Source organism: Acanthaster planci, linkage group LG15 (assembly GCF_054643075.1).
Source record: "Acanthaster planci isolate LZ-2023a linkage group LG15, COTS_SCS, whole genome shotgun sequence".
In the NCBI taxonomy this organism is placed as follows: Eukaryota; Metazoa; Echinodermata; class Asteroidea; order Valvatida; family Acanthasteridae; genus Acanthaster; species Acanthaster planci.
Window position 1 is genome coordinate 10,777,632 of NC_141791.1, and position 20,049 is coordinate 10,797,680.

Below are 20,049 nucleotides of genomic sequence, written 5' to 3' on the forward strand. Positions count from 1 at the left end.
GGGCGCGCTATATTGCACACTATTTGTTCGTTTTAGGCAACGCCCGAATAAATACTAAATCCCGGCATCCGATAAATCTTCGATACATTCCCGCTTGGTTACATCCTTGCATCATCCACAAGTTCAGGGATTTCATGAACCGCGCAATGGACCGATCTATTTACCGGTGAAAGCCTCTTTTTTTTCTACGGCACGGCTTCGCCGTGCGTTGGGATGAATCATTCAATTAACGGCCAATATTAGTGACCTGCCAATATTAAAAGCAATTTGCGAGTTAAATTTTGAATACAATTGTGTGCACTGAGTTATCTGACTGCACATAAACATAATATTTGAATTCCCCCGATGAAAGACACTGTTGCTATACTTCGTGATTTGGGGCAAGCTTTCGCATAGCGACCACCATCTCTGAAATGGACTGGTTCCTTTGTGCCGTTCTTATCCATTGAGAACAGTGTATTGTTGCAAGGCGTCTCTTATGTAACAAAGCAAAAGCTTGCCCCGAATCACGAGGTAGGCTAGAGCAACAGTGGTTTTAGTAAGAAGAATTCAAGTTTTTATGTTTCGTGAATTTATAGAATTCAGTGTACCAGATTTGGATCAAAGTTAACTCGCAAAAGGCTTGCTGGTAGCAATCAAGTTAACTGACGTCTTCTGACGTCATCGAGTGAACTTGAAGACGACTTGAATTGCATTTGTATGGTTTACTGGAGTAAAGTGTATGACCATCTTTAGCTGCTCAAGTACTTATTTTCAAAACAAGCAGGCCGCCTATGTTGTTCCCTTTACAGATATGGAAAGAAAAGGTAACTTGCCTCACGTCGGTTTCCAGTATTTACAAAAATAAAACTTTTGTCGTCTGAGTAGAATTTAAAAGTATTCAGAAAAGACCAGTGTTCTCTTACATTGCCCAGGTGTCGCTATAGAGTGGTCTCCAAAGAGTGGTCTTCCCAAACACAAACCGACGAAAACTATGCGTGTGCAAAATAAAGTGACATGGTTACCTCTAACATGACTGAGTTTGTTTTCATCTATCGAGAAGCCATATCCACCTCCCGCCATGTAGCTGTTCATTGCAACTCTGTACACCCTCTCCATGTCGAGAGGTTCGTACGAAGGGACATCACAGTTGGCGCAGCGGACATGCGCGCTGAGAACCCGATCCCCTATGGGGCGGCTGACGTCATACGATACCCGTAACCCTGACGACGGAAGACGATACACTGATCACATGAGGCTTATTGGCTGGAGAAATTTGCAGGTTTGCAAGAAGGAGAAAGTAATGTGGAATCACGACAGATTGCCTTACAATCACTTGCCAACATAAACTACACAATCAAAAGATTTGACTGGAAGGTGACTTAACTCGCTCAGGGTCACGGTCGCCACTGATTGGTTACGTTTGGGTTTTTAGGGTGTTTTTTCTTTTTGACTCACCTGACGTTTGTAGGAACTCTCCAGCACTCCCACCAGCCTCGTATCTCCTCACCGAATGCTCCAATACTTCCAAAAGGTGTCGACCCCTGAGGTCGAGGACGTCAATAGTGTTACCGTAAGGCATGTTCAACAGGAGGTCATTGGTGGTGATTTCACCTGAAATTTGCAGGCATATATAAGTACAATATGAAAAAGTACTTGGTAGCCTTCCCTGAGTCCGAACCGACTGTCTTGAGACAACGGATCAGCTTTTATACATTGACTTCCTACATAAAGAGCCCAAACATCGACTTTGTCCGAACTACCTGATTGCCATGGCTTAAAATAATGCATGCGTCAATGGAACATTAATGCAGCCACTATACCTGATGGCTTCCATGAACACGCATGTGATTCCCAGCCGTAGCCAAGTAATGCGGACGCTGCTACCCTTTCCCTATATATTCTGGATTCCGCTTGCAACTTCCCGAACGTGGACGGTTGTGTTAGCTTCAGACAATTTCGACTGTTTCATTCCAGTGCGTAAGCGCAATGTCCCATAAGAAAAACCCTTCCGTATAAATCAACTATTTTGGCGAAGTCTCATCGTCACTCACACTTTGTCCTTGCTTTCCACTCTGCCAACTTTTGTCATTTTTTCACCCTCGTGTCAGATATGAGCTGTCTGCAAAGTCGGCAGTGTTTAGATTAATGATGTTTTCCCTCGAGGAAGTAGACACCCCGGATTTGTACATTTTCACTTTTGCAGCATGACAGTTTCTTACCACTATAAGGTCTGCTTCCGAAAGTAAAGCTATGATACTTTTATAAGGGAATAAATGTGTGGCTCGGGCATTTCTTGCGTCCATTCTCCTGAGCTGGTCTCAGACGCAGGAGTAAGACCATTACCGGATTTGTGATTCGCAGTGTGTCCCCCAAAACATGCAACCAAACGTTGTATTCAATTTCTTGCATTCATTTTCTCTCAGACTAATAGAGGTCATTCGTATGATTTGCATGAAATTAAAAGCTGACGGTGTTTTCTATTCCTACTGACTATTTCACTTGCATGCCACGCTGCGATGCAGGATATTTTTTAATTCCGTACCGCAACCCTGTCCAAAGAAGCTATGAACAGTTTATTTCGCAATGCATAGTTTTGGCCAATCAGCGGTCGAGCGACTGGCACATGGCAAGTTTGGGTAAGAACTACAGTTCGACCAGCAATCAATGGGTGTGTTCGATTACCTTCCCTGAACACACCAGTGTTACACTCAAGGGAAGCCTCAAAACGAGGCTTATCGAACGCTGCAGTGTGTTTTCCAAGGCATTCTGGGGTAAAGGTTGAAGTTCCCGCCACGTTCCATCATGTACGTCCATGCTCGAACAGTTCATCCGTGACGTCATTACACTCGGGCAGCCTCCAGAGACCCGCTCACCAGCTGGGGTAGTGGTGGCTGACACCAGGGCAGGCACGAAGATCACGTGTAAGCTAAACGAACGCACCCATAGACTAATCCGATTAGACGCCATAAGTGCGGTGGCACTGCACTCACACGCACATTCTTCAGCTTGACGCGCGCGTGCATTTGGCATATCACGACACCCCATTGGTCGAAAAGCTATGTAACGCGCGCGTACCACCTGTCCACGAGCGTTGTGCCACTGCAGTAATGGCTTTTTATTCTGGAGGTAGAATTACACTATCCAGCAAAGATTGTATAGCGCCGCGCAGCGGCGCTATACAATCTTTGCTATCCAGTTCGTAAATTTGACGCCACTTCAGTTTAAACCACGCCCACTGCACACATGCACTGCACATAGGGTTACATGCACATGATTGCCGTTTACATGGAACCGTGGAGCTGGAAGTTAACGCGCACCTTCAGCAATTGTCCAATGAGAGCCTGCAAATCGTGGCGCGTTTGCCTTTGTGATGAAGTCACTTTCGAACCGGATAGTGAACTTAAGTCATCGCTCGAACTTGCCTACAGTGGTGCCCTTCCTTGTCGTACGTGCCTTCGAAACTGTCCGCTGTGGGGCGCTTTTGTTACGGTGGAAAGTCAGTAATTTGTTACTTTGTATACCGAGGCGTTTTGTGTGTTAAGGTAAAATGTCGCTCGGTATATCACTGTGTAAAAACGCTTTTTGTTCCCGTTCGTTTGTATAAGTGATTCCAAAGCGAGTAAACGGTCACCTCCGTAAATCTCCCCTTGCTTACCTGCACTCACCGCGTCATGTACAGTACATGTATATCGCTGACTCGCGCAGCTGACCGGCTACATGCCTTGCCCGACCGCCGTACGTATGCCCCATGCACCAGGAGCTAAGCTATCGTGCCTGTCCGGTCTTCCGACCGACCATGCTACGATCGAAGCTTCATTGTAGGCTCCCAAAGAGCTGTAGATGTTCGGACCACCTGCTCATCGGGCTTGACTAGGGAACGGTGCTTATACGCTAGGAGGATGCTGTGTGCATTGAGTATAGCCTGGGTGTGTATAGCTACATGTAGGTGGGGTGAACGTTCAGTGGTCGGTCACTACGCATGTAGTAACCGGTGACCAAGCAAGGTTACGGCAACCACTGCTCGCATAGGACACAAGTAGACAGTCTTGCGCAACGCTACTTTTTTCCCTTCAATGGTGCTCCACGAAATCAAGAACCTGAAATAAGTACAATATGACAGGCCCGTTTTAATAGCGTTGACAAACAGTTTGAGACAGGGACAGTAAGGCAAGCTGTACACTCTTTTTTATTTTTGCTTGTACAATAAATTCAGCAAACTCTTGCATTTTGCATTAAGCTGTTTTTGATCCTTTGCCTTTATTAAATACAATTTATCATACATAGTTTTTATCAATACATGTCACTTTAAAAAACCGATTAATCATGACGTCTCTCCGAAAAGGTCGCACAGATATTTTCAATTACATAAGAGCCTACGTTGGCATAATAAAAAAGGGCCTCCATTTAATATGTTCCAATGGACGTTGCAGGTGTATTTTTTAATTAATAGATAAAAGGAAGAAACATAATTCTGCTACTATTCCAGAAAACGAAATTCAAAGTCAGCTAAGCTACTTTCGAACTGAATGTCTTTTCTGTATCACCGAACACTTACTAGGCAGTACACGATAAACGGTAGCAGAGGACTGTGCGGTAAGAGCTGGAGGAAGCACTTCGAAAGTTTCCGGGTTGTAAAATTGTTCCTTTCCGCCTTTTCCTCGTGACATTCCAAATTAGAAGGGGGGGTTCCAAGCGAAACTACAAGTACATTTATATCAGGAACAAACGAAGGACGTTCTGGGAAAATAAATGCACTAGAGGAAAATAAAAACCAGCCGCCAGATTAAATGGGTAGTTTTTGTGTGTAGATTTCAAAATAGCATCAGACGTACGGGGCAAACCTATAGGGTTCCCTATTCTTGAAATTGGGCTGAAGTTTATTATGGCCGATTTCGATCGTTTCGTTCCCCGATCCATTTTACACATGTATTTATCGAAACACAGTGTATTTGATGACTAAAATGTGCAGGAGGCCAACTAGTTTGATATAATCACAAAGTATAACCTCGATATCTTTTTTTCTTTTGGACAATAGGCCTATCATTATAAGTCACTTCAAACTTCTCAGTGGACGAAAGCGAACACGAACGCGACATTACGACGTAGGATCAACTCAAATGTTTGCGCTGCGAATTCGCAAGATTTAAACACGTTCTAACCCAAGAAAATTCCGCTGCAGACGCCTCATGACGTCAACTTCCGAATTAAAATAGGCAATGGCCCCACAGGTGGTATTATATATATCTATATTTTGGAAACCCCATCGGAGCATAAGACTGCCTCGCTTTCGATTCAAGATGGCCGACTCGTGAATAGGGCCATACCTCCACCCAAAATTACGTCTTAAAATACATTATTTACAACAGGCAAATCTAGTATAAATGAAACTGCCTACAGACAATTTTAACAGAAAGTTTATGCATGTAATGTGAATGTTCTTACTTCCTTTTTCGGTATTTCTATTTTTCCATCACAACTACAAAGTCTGTCACAGCTACAGAGACGAGACTTTCACAGACAAATGGTATCGGACTTCGGCACTTTAAAACATCGAGCATACACACTTTCTTCGGCTTTTTTACACTTAAATTGGAAAACCGCGCAATATTGCTGACAAATTGATTTTTGTCATCTTTTTTAAAATTTAGAGCAATTTCTTAAAGACAGTTCGATGACAGGCTGATTGGCATAGGATGACTGAGCGCTCCTTCGTACTTTCTATTCTTCCCACGCGCTTGATGACTGAGCAAGTTTTCGCCTCATTTGTAAGTGTACAATTTCGTGCGGTGTATTGCTTTCCGTCAATGGTTAATCCCTTTACCGTTAGCCTGTCTAAATAGGCCGTTAGTATGAGGAGCATCTGCAGCGTACCAAGGCTCTTAACACTGGGCCAAAGTGTGGATGCTTAGCGGCGTAAATGAGAGGGTTCACGCAACCACTGAGGAACAGCATCAGTGCGCTGTATAGTTGGTAACGGTTGCTCTTGGCGACCACCATGATGGCAAGAGGGGTGAAGCAGACCATAAAGGCCAACACCACCATGAAGAGGTTCTTGGTGATTGCCACCTGGTCGTTCCTCATGCGGCTCAGCTGACGGCAGCTCACAGCGTTTCGCGGGACTCGGCGGCTTCTTGGCGCGCCGTCGTCTGCGTCCGGCACTGAAGTAGATGACATTGCTGACGGTGTGACCGTGGAGGACTGCAAACGCCCGCTGACATGTTCGCGGCGCTTCCTGAAATGTTTCTTAAGGTACCTCCAGATGACGATGTAGGAAACGATGATTGTGACAAAGGGTATCGGATAAAAGACTGCAAACTGGATCTTATCGTACGTTGCTGCTCTCGGGTGAGTATCGATGTCCGAGCACGTTCGACTCTCGGTATCGAAACCAAGGTCACCGATACCGGACAATGGCGGTATGATGGTGGCGCACAGAGGGACAAACCAAGAGCTGAAGACCATCAGGGCGATCTTCTTGGGTGTGTACAGCCACTGGTAGGTCTCCTTGGGCCTGGTGATCAAAATGCAACGGTTTAAGGCGATGTTCGCCAGGCTGTTGAGGCTGGATGAGACCGTCATGTGGATGACAGCTGCCGCTATGACGCAGGGAACATCGGTCGCTAACGGGTAGCCCGGCGTCTTGCTAACCATGCCGGGCACGCTCCACAGGAATGCCAGGCCTGAGAGGCAATCAGACACGCTCAGGCTGACCACGAACACGTTGGTGACGTTCTGGAGTTTCTTGGTTCGGGCCACGGCGACCAACACCAGGCTGTTGCCGGCGAGAGACACGGCAGTCAGGACGGACAGCCCCACGGCACAGAAGAGCAACTCCGGATAGGTGTACAGCGCCTCGGCTGATGAAAGGAAAGTCGAGTTCGTGGGAAACGCCATTGCTCCTTCAGTTGGAAGGTTTGGAACGTCAACAGGAAAAACAGCTGCTGTATTTAAGTGGAGCTCCATCGTTCTGTATACCAACCTCTTACAGTAACATCCCTATTTAAAGCCAATCTATGGTTCGGTTTCGGTTCCCTCTTTCATCACGTCTGGGGAAGAAGCGCACAGCACTCCAGAGGGTCGATCAGCCACAGAGGGTCAGCCGACATGCATTCTTTCGCTTTCAATTTCTGCTGCATAACACAAAAAGCCTCAACCGTCGACGGCGGTCCTGGAAACTGGTGGGGAAATGCTACTTGTCACGGTCAGTTTGTAAGGATAGAATTTCACGGAAAAAGAGTATTCTTGTTTCGGGATATAGACACTTTGGAGTTATTTTTTTATAAAGAAGGAAACTTAGGAGTAATGGTTGACTTACATTCTCTCCAAAAATCGGTATGGTCTTGGCCCAGGCTTATAAAGTATATGCCAACAATACAGGGAGGGAGAAACGGAGCTTTAAAAAAATGAATTGTAGCTCACGTATGTTAATGCCCCTCACTTAGTTGTGCGCATGCGCACTGAGTCCACTGTAGCAACAGAAGCCAGTAAAATGGCTCTTGACTCGGGCAGGTGGACCCCAAAAGTAATCGATAAACATCAAGCTCAGATAAAGTTGTTTGCCCCTCTTTTCCATACCGATTAGAATTTAAACACTCAAGGTCCCTTTTGCTAACTTGCACACTGTAAAAATCCATTTTCTGCCAATTTTTGCCCCTTCTTGTCACGTACCTCCAAAGTAACAGAGTCAGAAGTTGGAAGTGAAGTCAACATTTTAGATTTTTTTTCAGATTTGCCGAGTTTTCCCTGACATTTCTCTACTTATGAATAGTGAGGAATATCATGAACGCTCTAATGACAAAGTATCATACAAGAAGGAAACCGAAAGTTTTTGTTTGTGTCTTTTAGTCGGGCAATTGACATGTATTCGTGCAATGCAGTAGGTCAACTCGTACCAAAACGCACTCGTATCCAGGTATGTGTACATGTGCACCGTGCCCATAATACGGACATTTTGGCCGCTGCCAAACCAGAGCGGAAAAATTAATCCGCATGAAAAACGAACCGCATTTCAGACAAAAGGTTCTCGATCTTGAAAAAAATGAGCTGATATATACAAAAAAATGTATCCGTCTTCCAGACAGTATCACCGATGATCTGAGGGGAATTCGACAAAAGGGTGAAAATTGGGCACTAAGTAAGGTGAAAAACACGGAAAATGACGAAAATGGGTCCCAATGAAAAACGAAGTGAATTTCAAAAATGGTTTTCTCCCTAGACGTAATAACCTTTTTGTACATAAGAGTTACTAGTCTTTCATGAGGCATCAAACTTATTTGAAGGTAAACTCGGCAAAATTGTGAAAAGTAGACACAAAGCAAGGTAAAGAAACGATAATCTTTCATAATTATACTTTGTCGTAAAATTGACATTTTCCACTTCCATTGATTACTTTCCGGCGATCTTTCTTACTAGAAGCTATTAAATATCACTATTTGATAGACTCTTGGCAATTTATTCACATACGAGGTCTTCAAGGGAAAGGGCAGTACAAATCCCTCACATGGGTCACCACCGGATGCGCGTCGTCTGCTAGAATAATTTTTCAGGCCGGCGACCATTGTGCCACTATTGCGCGTGCGCGGATACAAAAACTAAATGTGAGCTGGCATCATTAGCTGTTACAAGGGCTACCTGGCTTTAATTTGGAGGTACGGCGGGGTGTCGGGTCAGGGAGCTAGACTATGGACGGTACCGAACACCAGATGACGCTCTTTGTAGTAGCGGTAGCTTCGACCAACGTCACCCAAACGATCGGAGGACTGAATCTACGCCTAGGTCGAGTTCGGGCGGCCTGTTCTTGACACGGGTTTCTTGTTCTCGCGCTCGATTGGTGGGAACTCGTCCCAAGAACACTGTTCTCGGAACAGGATCACACACCACCTCCTCGTCAGGGTTTTACAGGAACACACGGAAAAACTCGTGAGATTTTGATTTTTGAACAGGTGCAAAAATAGAGAGATGGCTTCAAAAGCCAGAGACAATGGGAAGTTTTGCAAAATTAACATTAATTATTTTCCATAACACGGGAACGAATATTCCTGTTTAAATAGAAAGAATTCAGCCCATCCAAACATTAACTCTCGAATAACGTACATGAACGCCGCCATGTTGCATATTGCTTGACACTAACTAACAGCAATAACCGGTTGTTTGTTCCCGGCGTTCGAGCGGCCGACCCACGAACAACAAATCGAGCTGTTCCTAAACATACAAGAACAAGCCGCCCGAACTCAGCCTAGTCAACTATTTGGAACCAGGCCCTTGGGCATGGTTGCACCAATGGCTATCAATAGCCGACTTAATTTATCAGTACGGAAGGAACTGATCACAAAAATAATTGACAAAATGTTAATTGGCTATGAACGCCGCGAAACTCGTACTCGTAGCCAACGGCAAACTGTGAGAAACAGTGAGACTTTACAAATGCATGTAGCTCGACTGGAGTTGTGCGGGCGTGACTGTACTGCGCGTGTGCGCGTATGAAAAGATAACTGGCCAGTGGTCCGCGCTTGGACATGGCCAGGACTAGTAGTTGGTCATAGTAACTGAAGGAAGTCCTGGGGTCGTTTATATTTCGTTGAGCACTAACAGGTGGCTAGAGCTACTCATCTTTACTTCATTAAAAAATTGGCGAGTCCTTAACTTTTCTGAATGTCTCTCTACGGCTACTAACCGTAGTGTTTCCATGGCAAAAAGCACAGTTGTAACCTAGCCGCAAAACATTCAGACCACCTTCCCACCAGGCTTTGCATGACATCTTAAGATGACAGTTTTTTGTAAGTCGTGATGAAATTATGGCAATTAACATTGCAGAGAAAAAGACAATTTTCAACTTGAATCCGGATGAAGAAAATCCTCTAAACTGACGGATTCACGATTGAGTTTTCCGTGCCACAGACACATCTCAGATGATCCTGACAGATGGTAACAAAACATTTCCAACTAAAGGATGATTAACCCGCTCTGTGTAGAAGTACCCCCTCACCGACAAGGACAAGAAAGGCTGGAGTTTGGAGGGGACAGTCAGCTAGTGCTGATAGCTGTAGAGGCTTTTCACGTGACGTAACATGACGGGAAAAAGCATTTCAGGAACTGCACCCATGCCCATGGATGCGCGTGCATTTTCAAATCTATGTATTTCTATCCAGTTCGTAAGTGTGACGTCACTTCAGTTTAAACCACGCCCACTGCACACGTGCACTGCACGTAGGGTTACATGCATGCATTGATTGCCAGTTACGTGGAACCATGGAACCGGAAGATAACGCGCAACTTCAGCGATCGTCCAATGGGAGCCTGCAAATCGTGGCGCGTCTGCCTTTGTGACGAAGTCTGCTACGCTACTCCACGATCCAGGGGTTCTGTTGAGGTGGGGTCCTAACATGGCGTCCGCCATTCTAGCAGTATCATGTACGCTAGAATGTAGAGATACATTGAAGGCGCGCACGTTTCCCCGCGCATCCGTGCAAATTGAACGTTGTCAAAAATGACATGACTGGAGATCTTCTATACTCCTGGGCGAGTAAGGGAATAGTGGAATGAATTGTTGGTTGCTTGAGGACACCATATGTGGACAGCGGTTAGATTCGAACCCCTCACCATCTATTCTTGAATAACGAACCCTACATACCACTATAGGCCGCCTATTCGGCCCCCATGTGCAGTTCGGGCTTTCAGGGAAACCTCTACGCTTCCACACAGTGTCCAGTCTTGGTTGAAAGTGTGGTTCGGAGTGCATGATAACTACGTGAAGGAAACCAGCGATCTTACCTTTTTTCACTTCGTTTGCTTTGACGCTTCCGGTGGTAGTCAGGGCAACTGCTACGCTACTCCACGATCCAGGGGTTCTGTTGAGGTGGGGTCCTAACATGGCGTCCGCCAGGAGGTTGCCCATGTTGCATTCAGTGAAGTAACAGAATTCGTTACCACGCAAGGGTACCAGCGTGCTACCAACGATTTGATTGGCGGTCACATCCACTGTTTGGCGCCACTGAAGTACGGCGTTCAGCGTTTCGGGATCTAGAAAATGACTTTCAAATTGAATCTTTCGAAAGTAAAAATTATAGTAACGGGAACAAAAGGGATTTTTACAATCAACAGTTTGAAGCATAAAAAGGGTACCCGGCGATCGATATCGACCACTAGTTAATGAATGGTCACTAATCGATCTTGAATTAGGACAGGTATTAAATCCACAAGACACCTGTATTTTAGATCTCCAACGAAGTTCAATTGTTTACCTTGCGGAACGCTGTTGTCCAGGAGAATCGGGTTCCCGCCAAAATTCGAGACAGCGCCCTCGTTGTTGAAAGTCACATCAAGTCGACCAAGGTACTTTCCGTAAGCGTAATCTGAAGCGACCAGCACGGTTGCCGCGGGGTCGTGGTCCGGCCTCACTATCAGTGGATACTCACTGTACGGTGACTCACTTGATGGAGGCGAACCTGTAACAATGAGAATGATTTTTCAGAAATCTACAAAAACCCACCATGTCTCATTATCTGAGGTAGCTCCGTTTTTTATCATTCCACATTTTCTCATTCGTTTTTCTTCTGAGAGTTTCATGCAGTACCGATGACCTATCCCACTGTGCACAGCTGTAAACACTTGTGTGACGTCATCAGTACGCACGACTATTTCACTCGTCATTTGGGCGGTGCGAATGAGCAAATGTCTGAATAAACCTTGTCAACATTTGCTATGCGTCATGGGACTGGGTGGCAAATAGTTCTATACGCAACCCTATGATTATTTGATCTGACGTCAGGGATTCGCGTTTATGTTCGCTTTCACGCCTCCTATGAGCCCATCTTAATGATAATGGCAATATCCAATATTGATTGGTATTTGGAATAACCAATTCTTTGATACACAAATCCTAGCCATAACCAATTCAACCACTGTGGACACGTTTTTGCAATACCAAATGAATTTTGCAGTAGTGCGCCTCCAAAAGTTTGCAACGCGTTGGCCGATCACAACGCGCAAAATCTGTCGACCCTTTCCAAACGCGCATTGGGTGGACACATTTCGCGTACTGTAATTGGCCAATGCGTTGCAAACTCTTGGAGGCGCACTTTTGTGAAACGTCCGCATTAACTATGTCGTAGAAAGGTCTTCGTAAGCAGGAGCACGCAAAACGTACCTGTGTACATAAACGTATTCGAGTGGCCACCTATCACCACATCGACACCACGCACTTTCTTAGCAATCTCGATATCAGTATCGATACCGGAATGGCCCAGTGCTATGATCGCGTCGACTCCGCTTTTAGTGAGGCTGTCGACAACCGGCTGCAGGGAATCGACCTCGGGACTGAAAATTAAGTTACCTGCGGGAGAAACGGTAGAATAACTGTATATAAGTTAAGCATTTCATTTATAGCTACAACACTTGCGTCACGCATCACTGAGCATCGTTGTCGATGCGATACAAAATTAGGGTCGGAAGAGTTCTAAATCGGCTAGTATCAGCTGGCAGTTCGTTGGTCGGACCGTCTGCCTATGCACTGTAAAAACATTGGGCAAAATTATCCAGATGTTTTCAGTATGAAAGTTGGTCGTTTTCCAACGATTTACCCCACAGTTGGACACCTTGTGACCAGAAGTTGGGAAGTTGATATTTACACCAATTTAGGGCAATAGTTGGAAAAAAAGGGCCAACTTGAGGAGTAAAGATGTGCGTCGGATCGGATTAGAGAACGATTAAAGGAAAAATGCGAATCTGATCCCAACCCAACAGTCTTGGCGCAATCTGATCTGATCCGACGGCCTTTGTGGCTCATTCTGAATCCGATCCGAAACTGACAAGATGTGCATAATCCAATGAATACAAAACCAACAAAATCCGAACTTAGGCCGAGTCCGAAAATGGTTTCCAGAGCTATGGCTAGGTCTATTGTCTACCCGTCTCCGCACATTCCCAATGAAGGGAAGACCTAGACCTAGCTCTAGACAACAGATTCGGATGCAGCCTTTATATATAACTAAAAACCTGGTAGCCATTTTGGCAAGTCACCATTGTAACTGTAAATGGACAAATGGGCTGTTCCTGTTGACGACCGAAGTAACGAAATTGTAGACGAAGTTTAGGTCGCAAGGTCAGACGTCACCAGGTTTAGTCTTCTATAACCTCAAGTTAATTTGACCGCTTAATAAATAAACAGGAAAACGGAGGCTTTCATTTAATTCATATGGAAGCTGGCAAGTGTTTCTTCTTTAACAATTTTGCTGTTTTTACCCTCTTTATATATTTTGAGTTTTGGCTTAGCGTTCGTTTTGTTAACAATTACTCTAACTGTTTTAAATCTTGCATACATAACTATTCCACAATGCCGCTGCTGGCGGTGGCGAATGAATATTTGTTCAAACCAGTTTCAATTCAGTTCAATGAATTTATAAACAGGCTTCAAATTAATTAATCTGCAAATTTCGCGAACTCAAGTACCATAGTAATAAGTAAATGGCAAGTCAGCCTAGCTATATTTGGTGTACTTATTTTTGGGAGTAAACGAAAAAACTGGATTGTGGCACTGCCTTGCCGAGCGTCTTTCCTGCGGGGAGTTCCATACCACGGGTTTTTTGCAGTGCAAATTGGGGCATAAAAAACGCGCGAAGCGCTCCTCTTATTTTTCATTCTTTGTAAATGAAATGTCTACCGGAATCAGCTTTTTGATTTCGAAAATCGTTATGATACAGTGCTCTTTACCCAGCGACTTAGATCTTATAAATACTAGCAAAATCAGTCTGATATGTCAAAGAAACACATTGAATATGTGTATACACGAGGGGGCGGGATCCACTGTGTACGCCGTGCGTCTCAGGAGGATTCTGATAAGGTAGCATTTTTTGGGCAAACGTGGGTGTACTGTATTTCGAGACTTTCTCGCGGCCCCTCACCCGATTTCGAGTACTTCGGTGTGTCTACCAAGGTGTAACCCACGATGCCTACTCGGTCCCCGCTCGCTAGCGTTACCGTCGACTGGCAAGCGTACAGTCCACTCATCGCTGCCTCGCCCGAGCTGTTGATGTTGCAGCTCAGGGCGGGAAAGGTGGCATTTTGAAGGAAGGGCACCAGACCTTCAATGCCGATGTCGAACTCGTGGTTTCCGAGTGCCTGTGATAAAAAAGGAGAAGTAAATAAAAATGTTCAACCTTTGATCATTAATAATGGTCCATGCGACTGTTGGATATACATTTTTGTGCAACCTCCTTCTCCTCTTAAATGGATGACACCAGTTTTGACATCCTTTATTGTGCTGAAACTTTGTTATGCACTTCTTTATAAGATTGGAGTGTTTTTAGACAGCTGTAGGCTCGAATGATGTGAGGTAATTGTTACAAATTTTTGACAGAAAAACACACAAACTTCTATCACATTTTTGCGCTGAAATAACTGTAACATTGATGCGTCTGCGCAAAACAACGTCACGTTTACTCATGAATATGGATAATCCCCCGCTCTGACGCCAAAATAAAGAAATAAATGAATGACATGACAATTATAGTGGTAAAATGGTTAATAACAGTCTAATAGATTGCCAATATGTCCGCCTGTTTGCAATAATCGGACATAACAATCTGGCACCTGAAAAAAGTTGCAGTTTTCCACATTTTTGTCAAGTGAAGAATTTCATATTGTGTTTATTTTCTGGTCTGCAACCTCGACTACCACCAACACTCTCGCGAGTGCATTGCAAGGAAGGTGAAAAGCATGGGATCATAGTTGTAGGCCACCCGAACGCTAGGCGTTTTGTGAAGGCATACACACAGACATGCATATAATTAACCCATAGACGGACAGCTCCAATTCAAAATAACGGCGGGATAACGCAGCCGAGACGGCACCCGACTAAATCCAAAAGCGTGGGCAATTTACACACCGTTGAAGAAAGAATTACAACCATAAAATTCTATAAAGCCATTTTTCGATTGTGAAAAAATCCTCTGTTAACCTAATCTGGCCATACATATTCGAAACAATGTCGTTGCAACATTTGAAATGAAGAGACAGCAGTACCAAAGAGTAAAAAGGGGAACGTATTTTTAGAGCACTCGTAAACAAATACATGCATTCCCAGTGCGTCACGCGCAATACGATCGATACACAATAGTGCACCTCCAAGAGTTTGCAACGCGTTGGCCAATCACGATCGCAAAATTTGTCGGCCCATTGCGCGTTTGGAAAGGGTCGACAGATTTCACGCATTGTGATTGGCCAACGCGTTTCAAACTCTTGGTGGTGCACTATTGTGAAACGCCCGTATTCGCACTCAACGCGCTGCCATTCGTCGTTTCGCCATTGTTTGCCCACACTTTTAGCATGCGGGGCAGTGGAGAGCTGGATGGTCCAATCCCTAGAAGGCGAGCTGCAGAGAGCCCATTGAACGAAAGCAGCTCGTGTTGGTTGATTGTACAAATATTTACTCACGTGGCAAAATTAAAACTAGTACACGTGATCGGCACAGTGCATGCACATGGAACCCACACGCACTCAGAAGCTACCAAAAATACTCCTCCAACAAAAGACCAATTGTAAAGAAACAATCGCGTCTGCAGGGATCGCCGACCTTCTTTTGGATTTCAAAAAGGCAAAAGGCTATCAACATTGAACTGGAGATGTGCAAACGGGCACTGTATGAGGTGACTAACTCAAAAAGTATTATTCTTTGCATGAAGAAGCAGACATCGACGTTTCGATCAGTATCGGCGATTAAGGCCGTTATCAGACTCCAGAGAGGGGTGCAGGGTTTCTCAGGTTCCCCGCAGAACCACACTTGGCCTTTACTCACTTCACGGTGTGTCTGCCTGCCAGTCTCCCAACTATTGTTACTATAGGCCTACTTGTATGCAAAGCTTAAACTAGCTTTCATCTGTATTAAGCCAAGCCAACATTAGACCAGTGAACTGATAAATTTCAGGAAAGCCACCCTCCTGTTTGGAGCTCTCGGAGAGCTTTACCATATTTTTATGTTTTTGCAATGTGAATTCATGTGCATAGCCTTATTTGTTTCGACTCACTAGATTACTAGTGTATGTTGGTATATACAGGCCATATGAAGTTGCCAAAGTGTGAGCAAATGAAATCTTACCATTGCATCGTACCCCATCATGTTCATAAAGTGCACCGAAGCCTGTCCTCTGAACACGTAGAACCATACGGTCCCTTGGAACCTGTCGCCGGCGTCCAGCAGCAGAACGTTTTGCTCGCTTTGCCGGATCTCCTTGACCTTGGTGGCCCGCCTGGCCTCCCCGCCGTAGCACGCTCCGGCCGCCGCCAGCTCGGCCGTGCATACCCCGCCGGACTCGCCGCTCGTCTGCTCGAAGCGGGCGTGCACGTCGTTGGTGTGCAAGATGGTCAAGTCGAAGGAGGTCACCAAGGCGCACAGGTGGACCAAACACAGGAGCAAAACTGCCTTTGCCAACGCCATGACCGTGATCACTATATCTCGATCCAAGCCGTGTTCATGTCAGGAATGGTACGAGAGCGCCGTGGTACGCAAAACTCGATACTGGATTGTAAGAAATGTGTCGGCAGGTAGGCCTATACACAGATTATGACGGCAAAGGTCACAGTTTTGTGTTTACATAACGAGATTATGATCACATATACCCGTACCAATCAATCGTGTTGAAGTATTTATGTGCCAGGGCATATGTACTACAACTTAAACCGAAACTGCTGTAAAAAATTACAATGGAGAGTATGTTTTCCCCCGACACCCTTGCCATTTTTTGGAGGAACTGAAAGCGCCAACAATTTAGAAACAGCACTTTTCTTAAAGAGGAGGATTTTTTACGGACGAAAAAAAAAGGATGTCCGTTTTCAGAACTTGAAGAAGTCCCAGTTTACTCTATCAACCCAAGACCTGGATACATCACTGAAGAACAAGCTAAACACAATCGAGCCCGGAGGCGAGCTCTTGCTAACGAGGAATCACTCCGCGATCCAGGTGTAATGCAAAGCTCCCACCCTCCTACATTCTAGGGAAATGTGACAGTAAAACTGGGACTTTTTCCGTCAAAATTAAGTAAGCCAATCGTCCTTGGTTTCTCTTCAATATGATAAGAAGTATTCACAATTCTCTACTTGGCAAACATGAGTTCCATGGGCGTAAATCCCACCCCAGTTTAGACTGGGGAATGGACCGTGGCACCACCCAACCACCCATCCCCAGTTTTATGCCAAACAAAATGAAAGATTATAATCATCCCCGTGCAATCAATAATACTTAATAGGAAACAGAAATAAAAAGTCAATTCGGTAATGCATCATTGTAAGATGTTGTACTGGGTTTCATGGCCACGCTAACATAACGAACCTTTTCCTAATCTGGACGACTTTCAACAGTCCGGATTACTTACGGCAGTTCCAGAATACCTTCAGATCACACAGCTGTATTAGACTCATTACGAATGTCGGTTTCATTGGGGAAAAGATGATTGGCATATACATCGGTTACCCTTAGTCTGACACGTGATGAGTTAATCTCATGACATCGGGAAAATGCAGGATCCTATACGAAACCCACGGGCCATATGTGGTGTCTGAGGGACACCGACGGAAATGCCACATGGTTTTTTAGCCCCCCCCCTCCCCCGGCCCTCAACGGTCACACCCCATCCCCCACGCCACTCGCCCACACAAATTTACCCCCACCGATGAGGTACTGAGTTGACACGCAAAGCTCGAGGTTGCGATCAAAATCCAGTGTTTCTCGACTCTCATTCGCATCATAATTTTGAAGCCTTGAAGTTTAAACGTGACGCACAAGACAGGATAGATGGGTGGTCCAGTACAGACCTTTATCATGGTGCTTCCATGTTTGTCTTTTCCCCCTGTAGACCATTGATAATAGTAATACAACTTTTGGTATTGATAAAAGGGATCAGACTATTACTCCTTCCAGCCTCAATTTGGTTACATTACAGTAGAAAAGCAAGATGGCTGCATGATAGAGGTCTATTCCTGTAACACAGTATTTCCCATGGATGTATTACTAATTTGGAATTGCCATTTTGTTCTTGGCTGCTCTGATAACAGAAAGACGATGCTTCAGTCCAGCGCTGGGGGGGGTTGTGTGGAAACATCGGCAGCTGGAGTTAGATTCAATCACCGGGACAGTGATAAAATTGATCTACGTGTTTAAGTAATCGATTTATACTGAGAAGCTTGAAGTGCAACAGAGTTAAATGCGCAACTGTGTGCAGCACAGCATACCCAATCCGCTCTGAAAAAACAGATGGCCCCCAAAGTCATCCAAATGTATCGTCGTTTGTTCGGCATTTATTTAGCCCTTGCATGCGCTCAACTCATCCGTATTACTACGGGTTGAACGACTCAACACCACCCGGCACATCACAACCAACCCGTCTCGCGGCTGAAGCGTGTCGCACACTTTCCGATTTCACATCAATATATAAATAAGATCTGTGGGGTACTGCCTTTGTTCTTATGTATCAAGGACTTAGTTGTGTGAAAAGCTCTTTCCAGATCGCTACCATTTGAACCAGACTGTCTTTCCTGGGTTGATATTTTGGCCATTATCCTCTGTGTAAAAATACTTTAATTTCCGACGCATACGTATACTTGACAATTTCTCCTGTTTTTTTCCCAATTTATTTCGTGAAATTCCTGTAGAGTACAGTTAATTACCCCCCAAACACAACGGATGTTCCTCGTGGGGTACTTCCCATTGCTCTCGTACCCCACAAGGCACTATAAACACACGCACTGGATTACAAAATAATGCATAGACGTGCCTACATCAGGACAAAATATCTGAAAATATCTTCGCTGGATCCGTCACACGCTAACCAGTCTTTCCCACAATGGCCTGGCGAGATTGACGTCTTTTAATAGCATTTTTTGCTATGTGGCCTTTCTTTGTGAATCTGATTGGTAAAATATCGACTCCGGTGGAATGAATCGGAAATCTGTCCCCGGTAAAACTGTCCAGGGGACAGAATTACCTATCTAAAAGTGTCCCCCCTCGACCTGGTAAATCTGTCCCCCTCCGGGTTATTCTGTCCCCTCCAGGAATTATGTCTCCCCTCTCGTTTCCCCACACAGAAGTTATTTCCGTGTTAGTTTGATGAATTCAGTCCACATGAAATACAGTTAGATTGTTTTTAGCCCTTCACCAAGCTGTCAAAATGGGGGAACATGAGATGTGAAATCAACCGAGCCACGGCCTTCTGCAAAAAAAAAAAATCGGATAAGGGGTCAATCAGTATTCTGTAAACTTCTCGCACGCGAAGTACTAATAAGGCGCCTTTCCATATGCGCGTCAACACTTGCGCCAAGCGATGCGTCTCCGTCAAAATCGCTCCCGCATGAACGTATGGTGTACGCAACGCACCAAAACTACCAAAAACACTTCAAGCCACAGGCCACAAGCACAGTAAATCCATTACAATTTATGCGCTCACGATTCGGTCAACATGGGTACCCGCGTTCAGGATAATTACAGCCCTCCTCGTTCAATCGCCGTGTTTTGACGTGTCGAACTTTCCAGAAAAAGCACGGTGTCCGTCTAAACGTTGTGTGAAAACAGTTTTGAAAAGACACAGTCTGGGTGACAGACTTGTGACGTTGAACGGGAGACAATTCGGGGGGGGGCAAATTTATCGTTGGGCAGGGGGGGGCAGATAGCGCCTCCACGTGACAGCCATGAAAAACGTAAAAATGCCGCGTGTTTCACTGTCAATTCAATGACCGCCAGAAATTTCTTTTAAACATTGCAAGTGTCGGCCAAGTCCCGTCTGCCCAAATACCCTAAAAGAGTGTTAAATCTTCGGGTCTGACTCTGAATGTAGCCACCTGCACCGTGCAACAACCTCATCTATTTTGAGAATAATATACCCGAGTTGGAAGTCGGCAAAATGTTCGATTTAATTATTGATATATTTCCACCCGTCGGTCTCAATAGCGCCCTCTTATCATAAATAAACGGTGGTATAACAAAATATTCATGACCTGGCGCGCAGGAATACGGATACTTGTACACTGCACCAAGACGCGTGCCGACAGAAGCACAATACATGGATACTGATTGGTAAAAGTCTG

General features: G+C 45.0%; 2 protein-coding genes across 3 annotated transcripts in view; both read right to left on the minus strand.

Annotated features, from left to right (window-relative positions):
- LOC110983303 (snake venom 5'-nucleotidase-like) overlaps positions 1 to 16,882 on the minus strand; it is an 18,324-nt gene extending 1,442 nt beyond the window's left edge. Inside the window, exons 1-7 of one of the 2 annotated variants that reach the window (XM_022242453.2) lie at positions 16,073 to 16,845; positions 13,881 to 14,097; positions 12,128 to 12,313; positions 11,223 to 11,426; positions 10,753 to 11,001; positions 1,438 to 1,593; positions 1,005 to 1,202 (exon numbers count right to left, since the gene is read on the minus strand). In XM_022242453.2, the coding sequence (XP_022098145.2) occupies positions 1,005 to 1,202; positions 1,438 to 1,593; positions 10,753 to 11,001; positions 11,223 to 11,426; positions 12,128 to 12,313; positions 13,881 to 14,097; positions 16,073 to 16,411 (1,549 nt within the window). In that variant the 5' untranslated portion in view covers positions 16,412 to 16,845. Of the gene's footprint in view, positions 1 to 1,004; positions 1,203 to 1,437; positions 1,594 to 10,752; positions 11,002 to 11,222; positions 11,427 to 12,127; positions 12,314 to 13,880; positions 14,098 to 16,072 lie in introns of both variants that reach the window. The other variant, XM_087146235.1, reaches the window with a different exon arrangement.
- On the minus strand, positions 3,805 to 10,227 carry LOC147796693 (G protein-coupled receptor moody-like). Its single transcript, XM_087146239.1, has one exon. It carries the CDS (start codon positions 6,943 to 6,945, stop codon positions 5,827 to 5,829), a length of 1,119 nt encoding a protein of 372 aa, XP_087002365.1. The 5' UTR covers positions 6,946 to 10,227; the 3' UTR covers positions 3,805 to 5,826.
- Positions 16,883 to 20,049: the final 3,167 nt, after the last annotated feature.

What these genes read in the sequence shown, in the direction of transcription:
- LOC147796693 (XM_087146239.1), bottom strand. Translation starts at nt 6,945, where the DNA reads ATGGAGCTCCACTTAAATACAGCAGCTGTTTTTCCTGTTGACGTTCCA.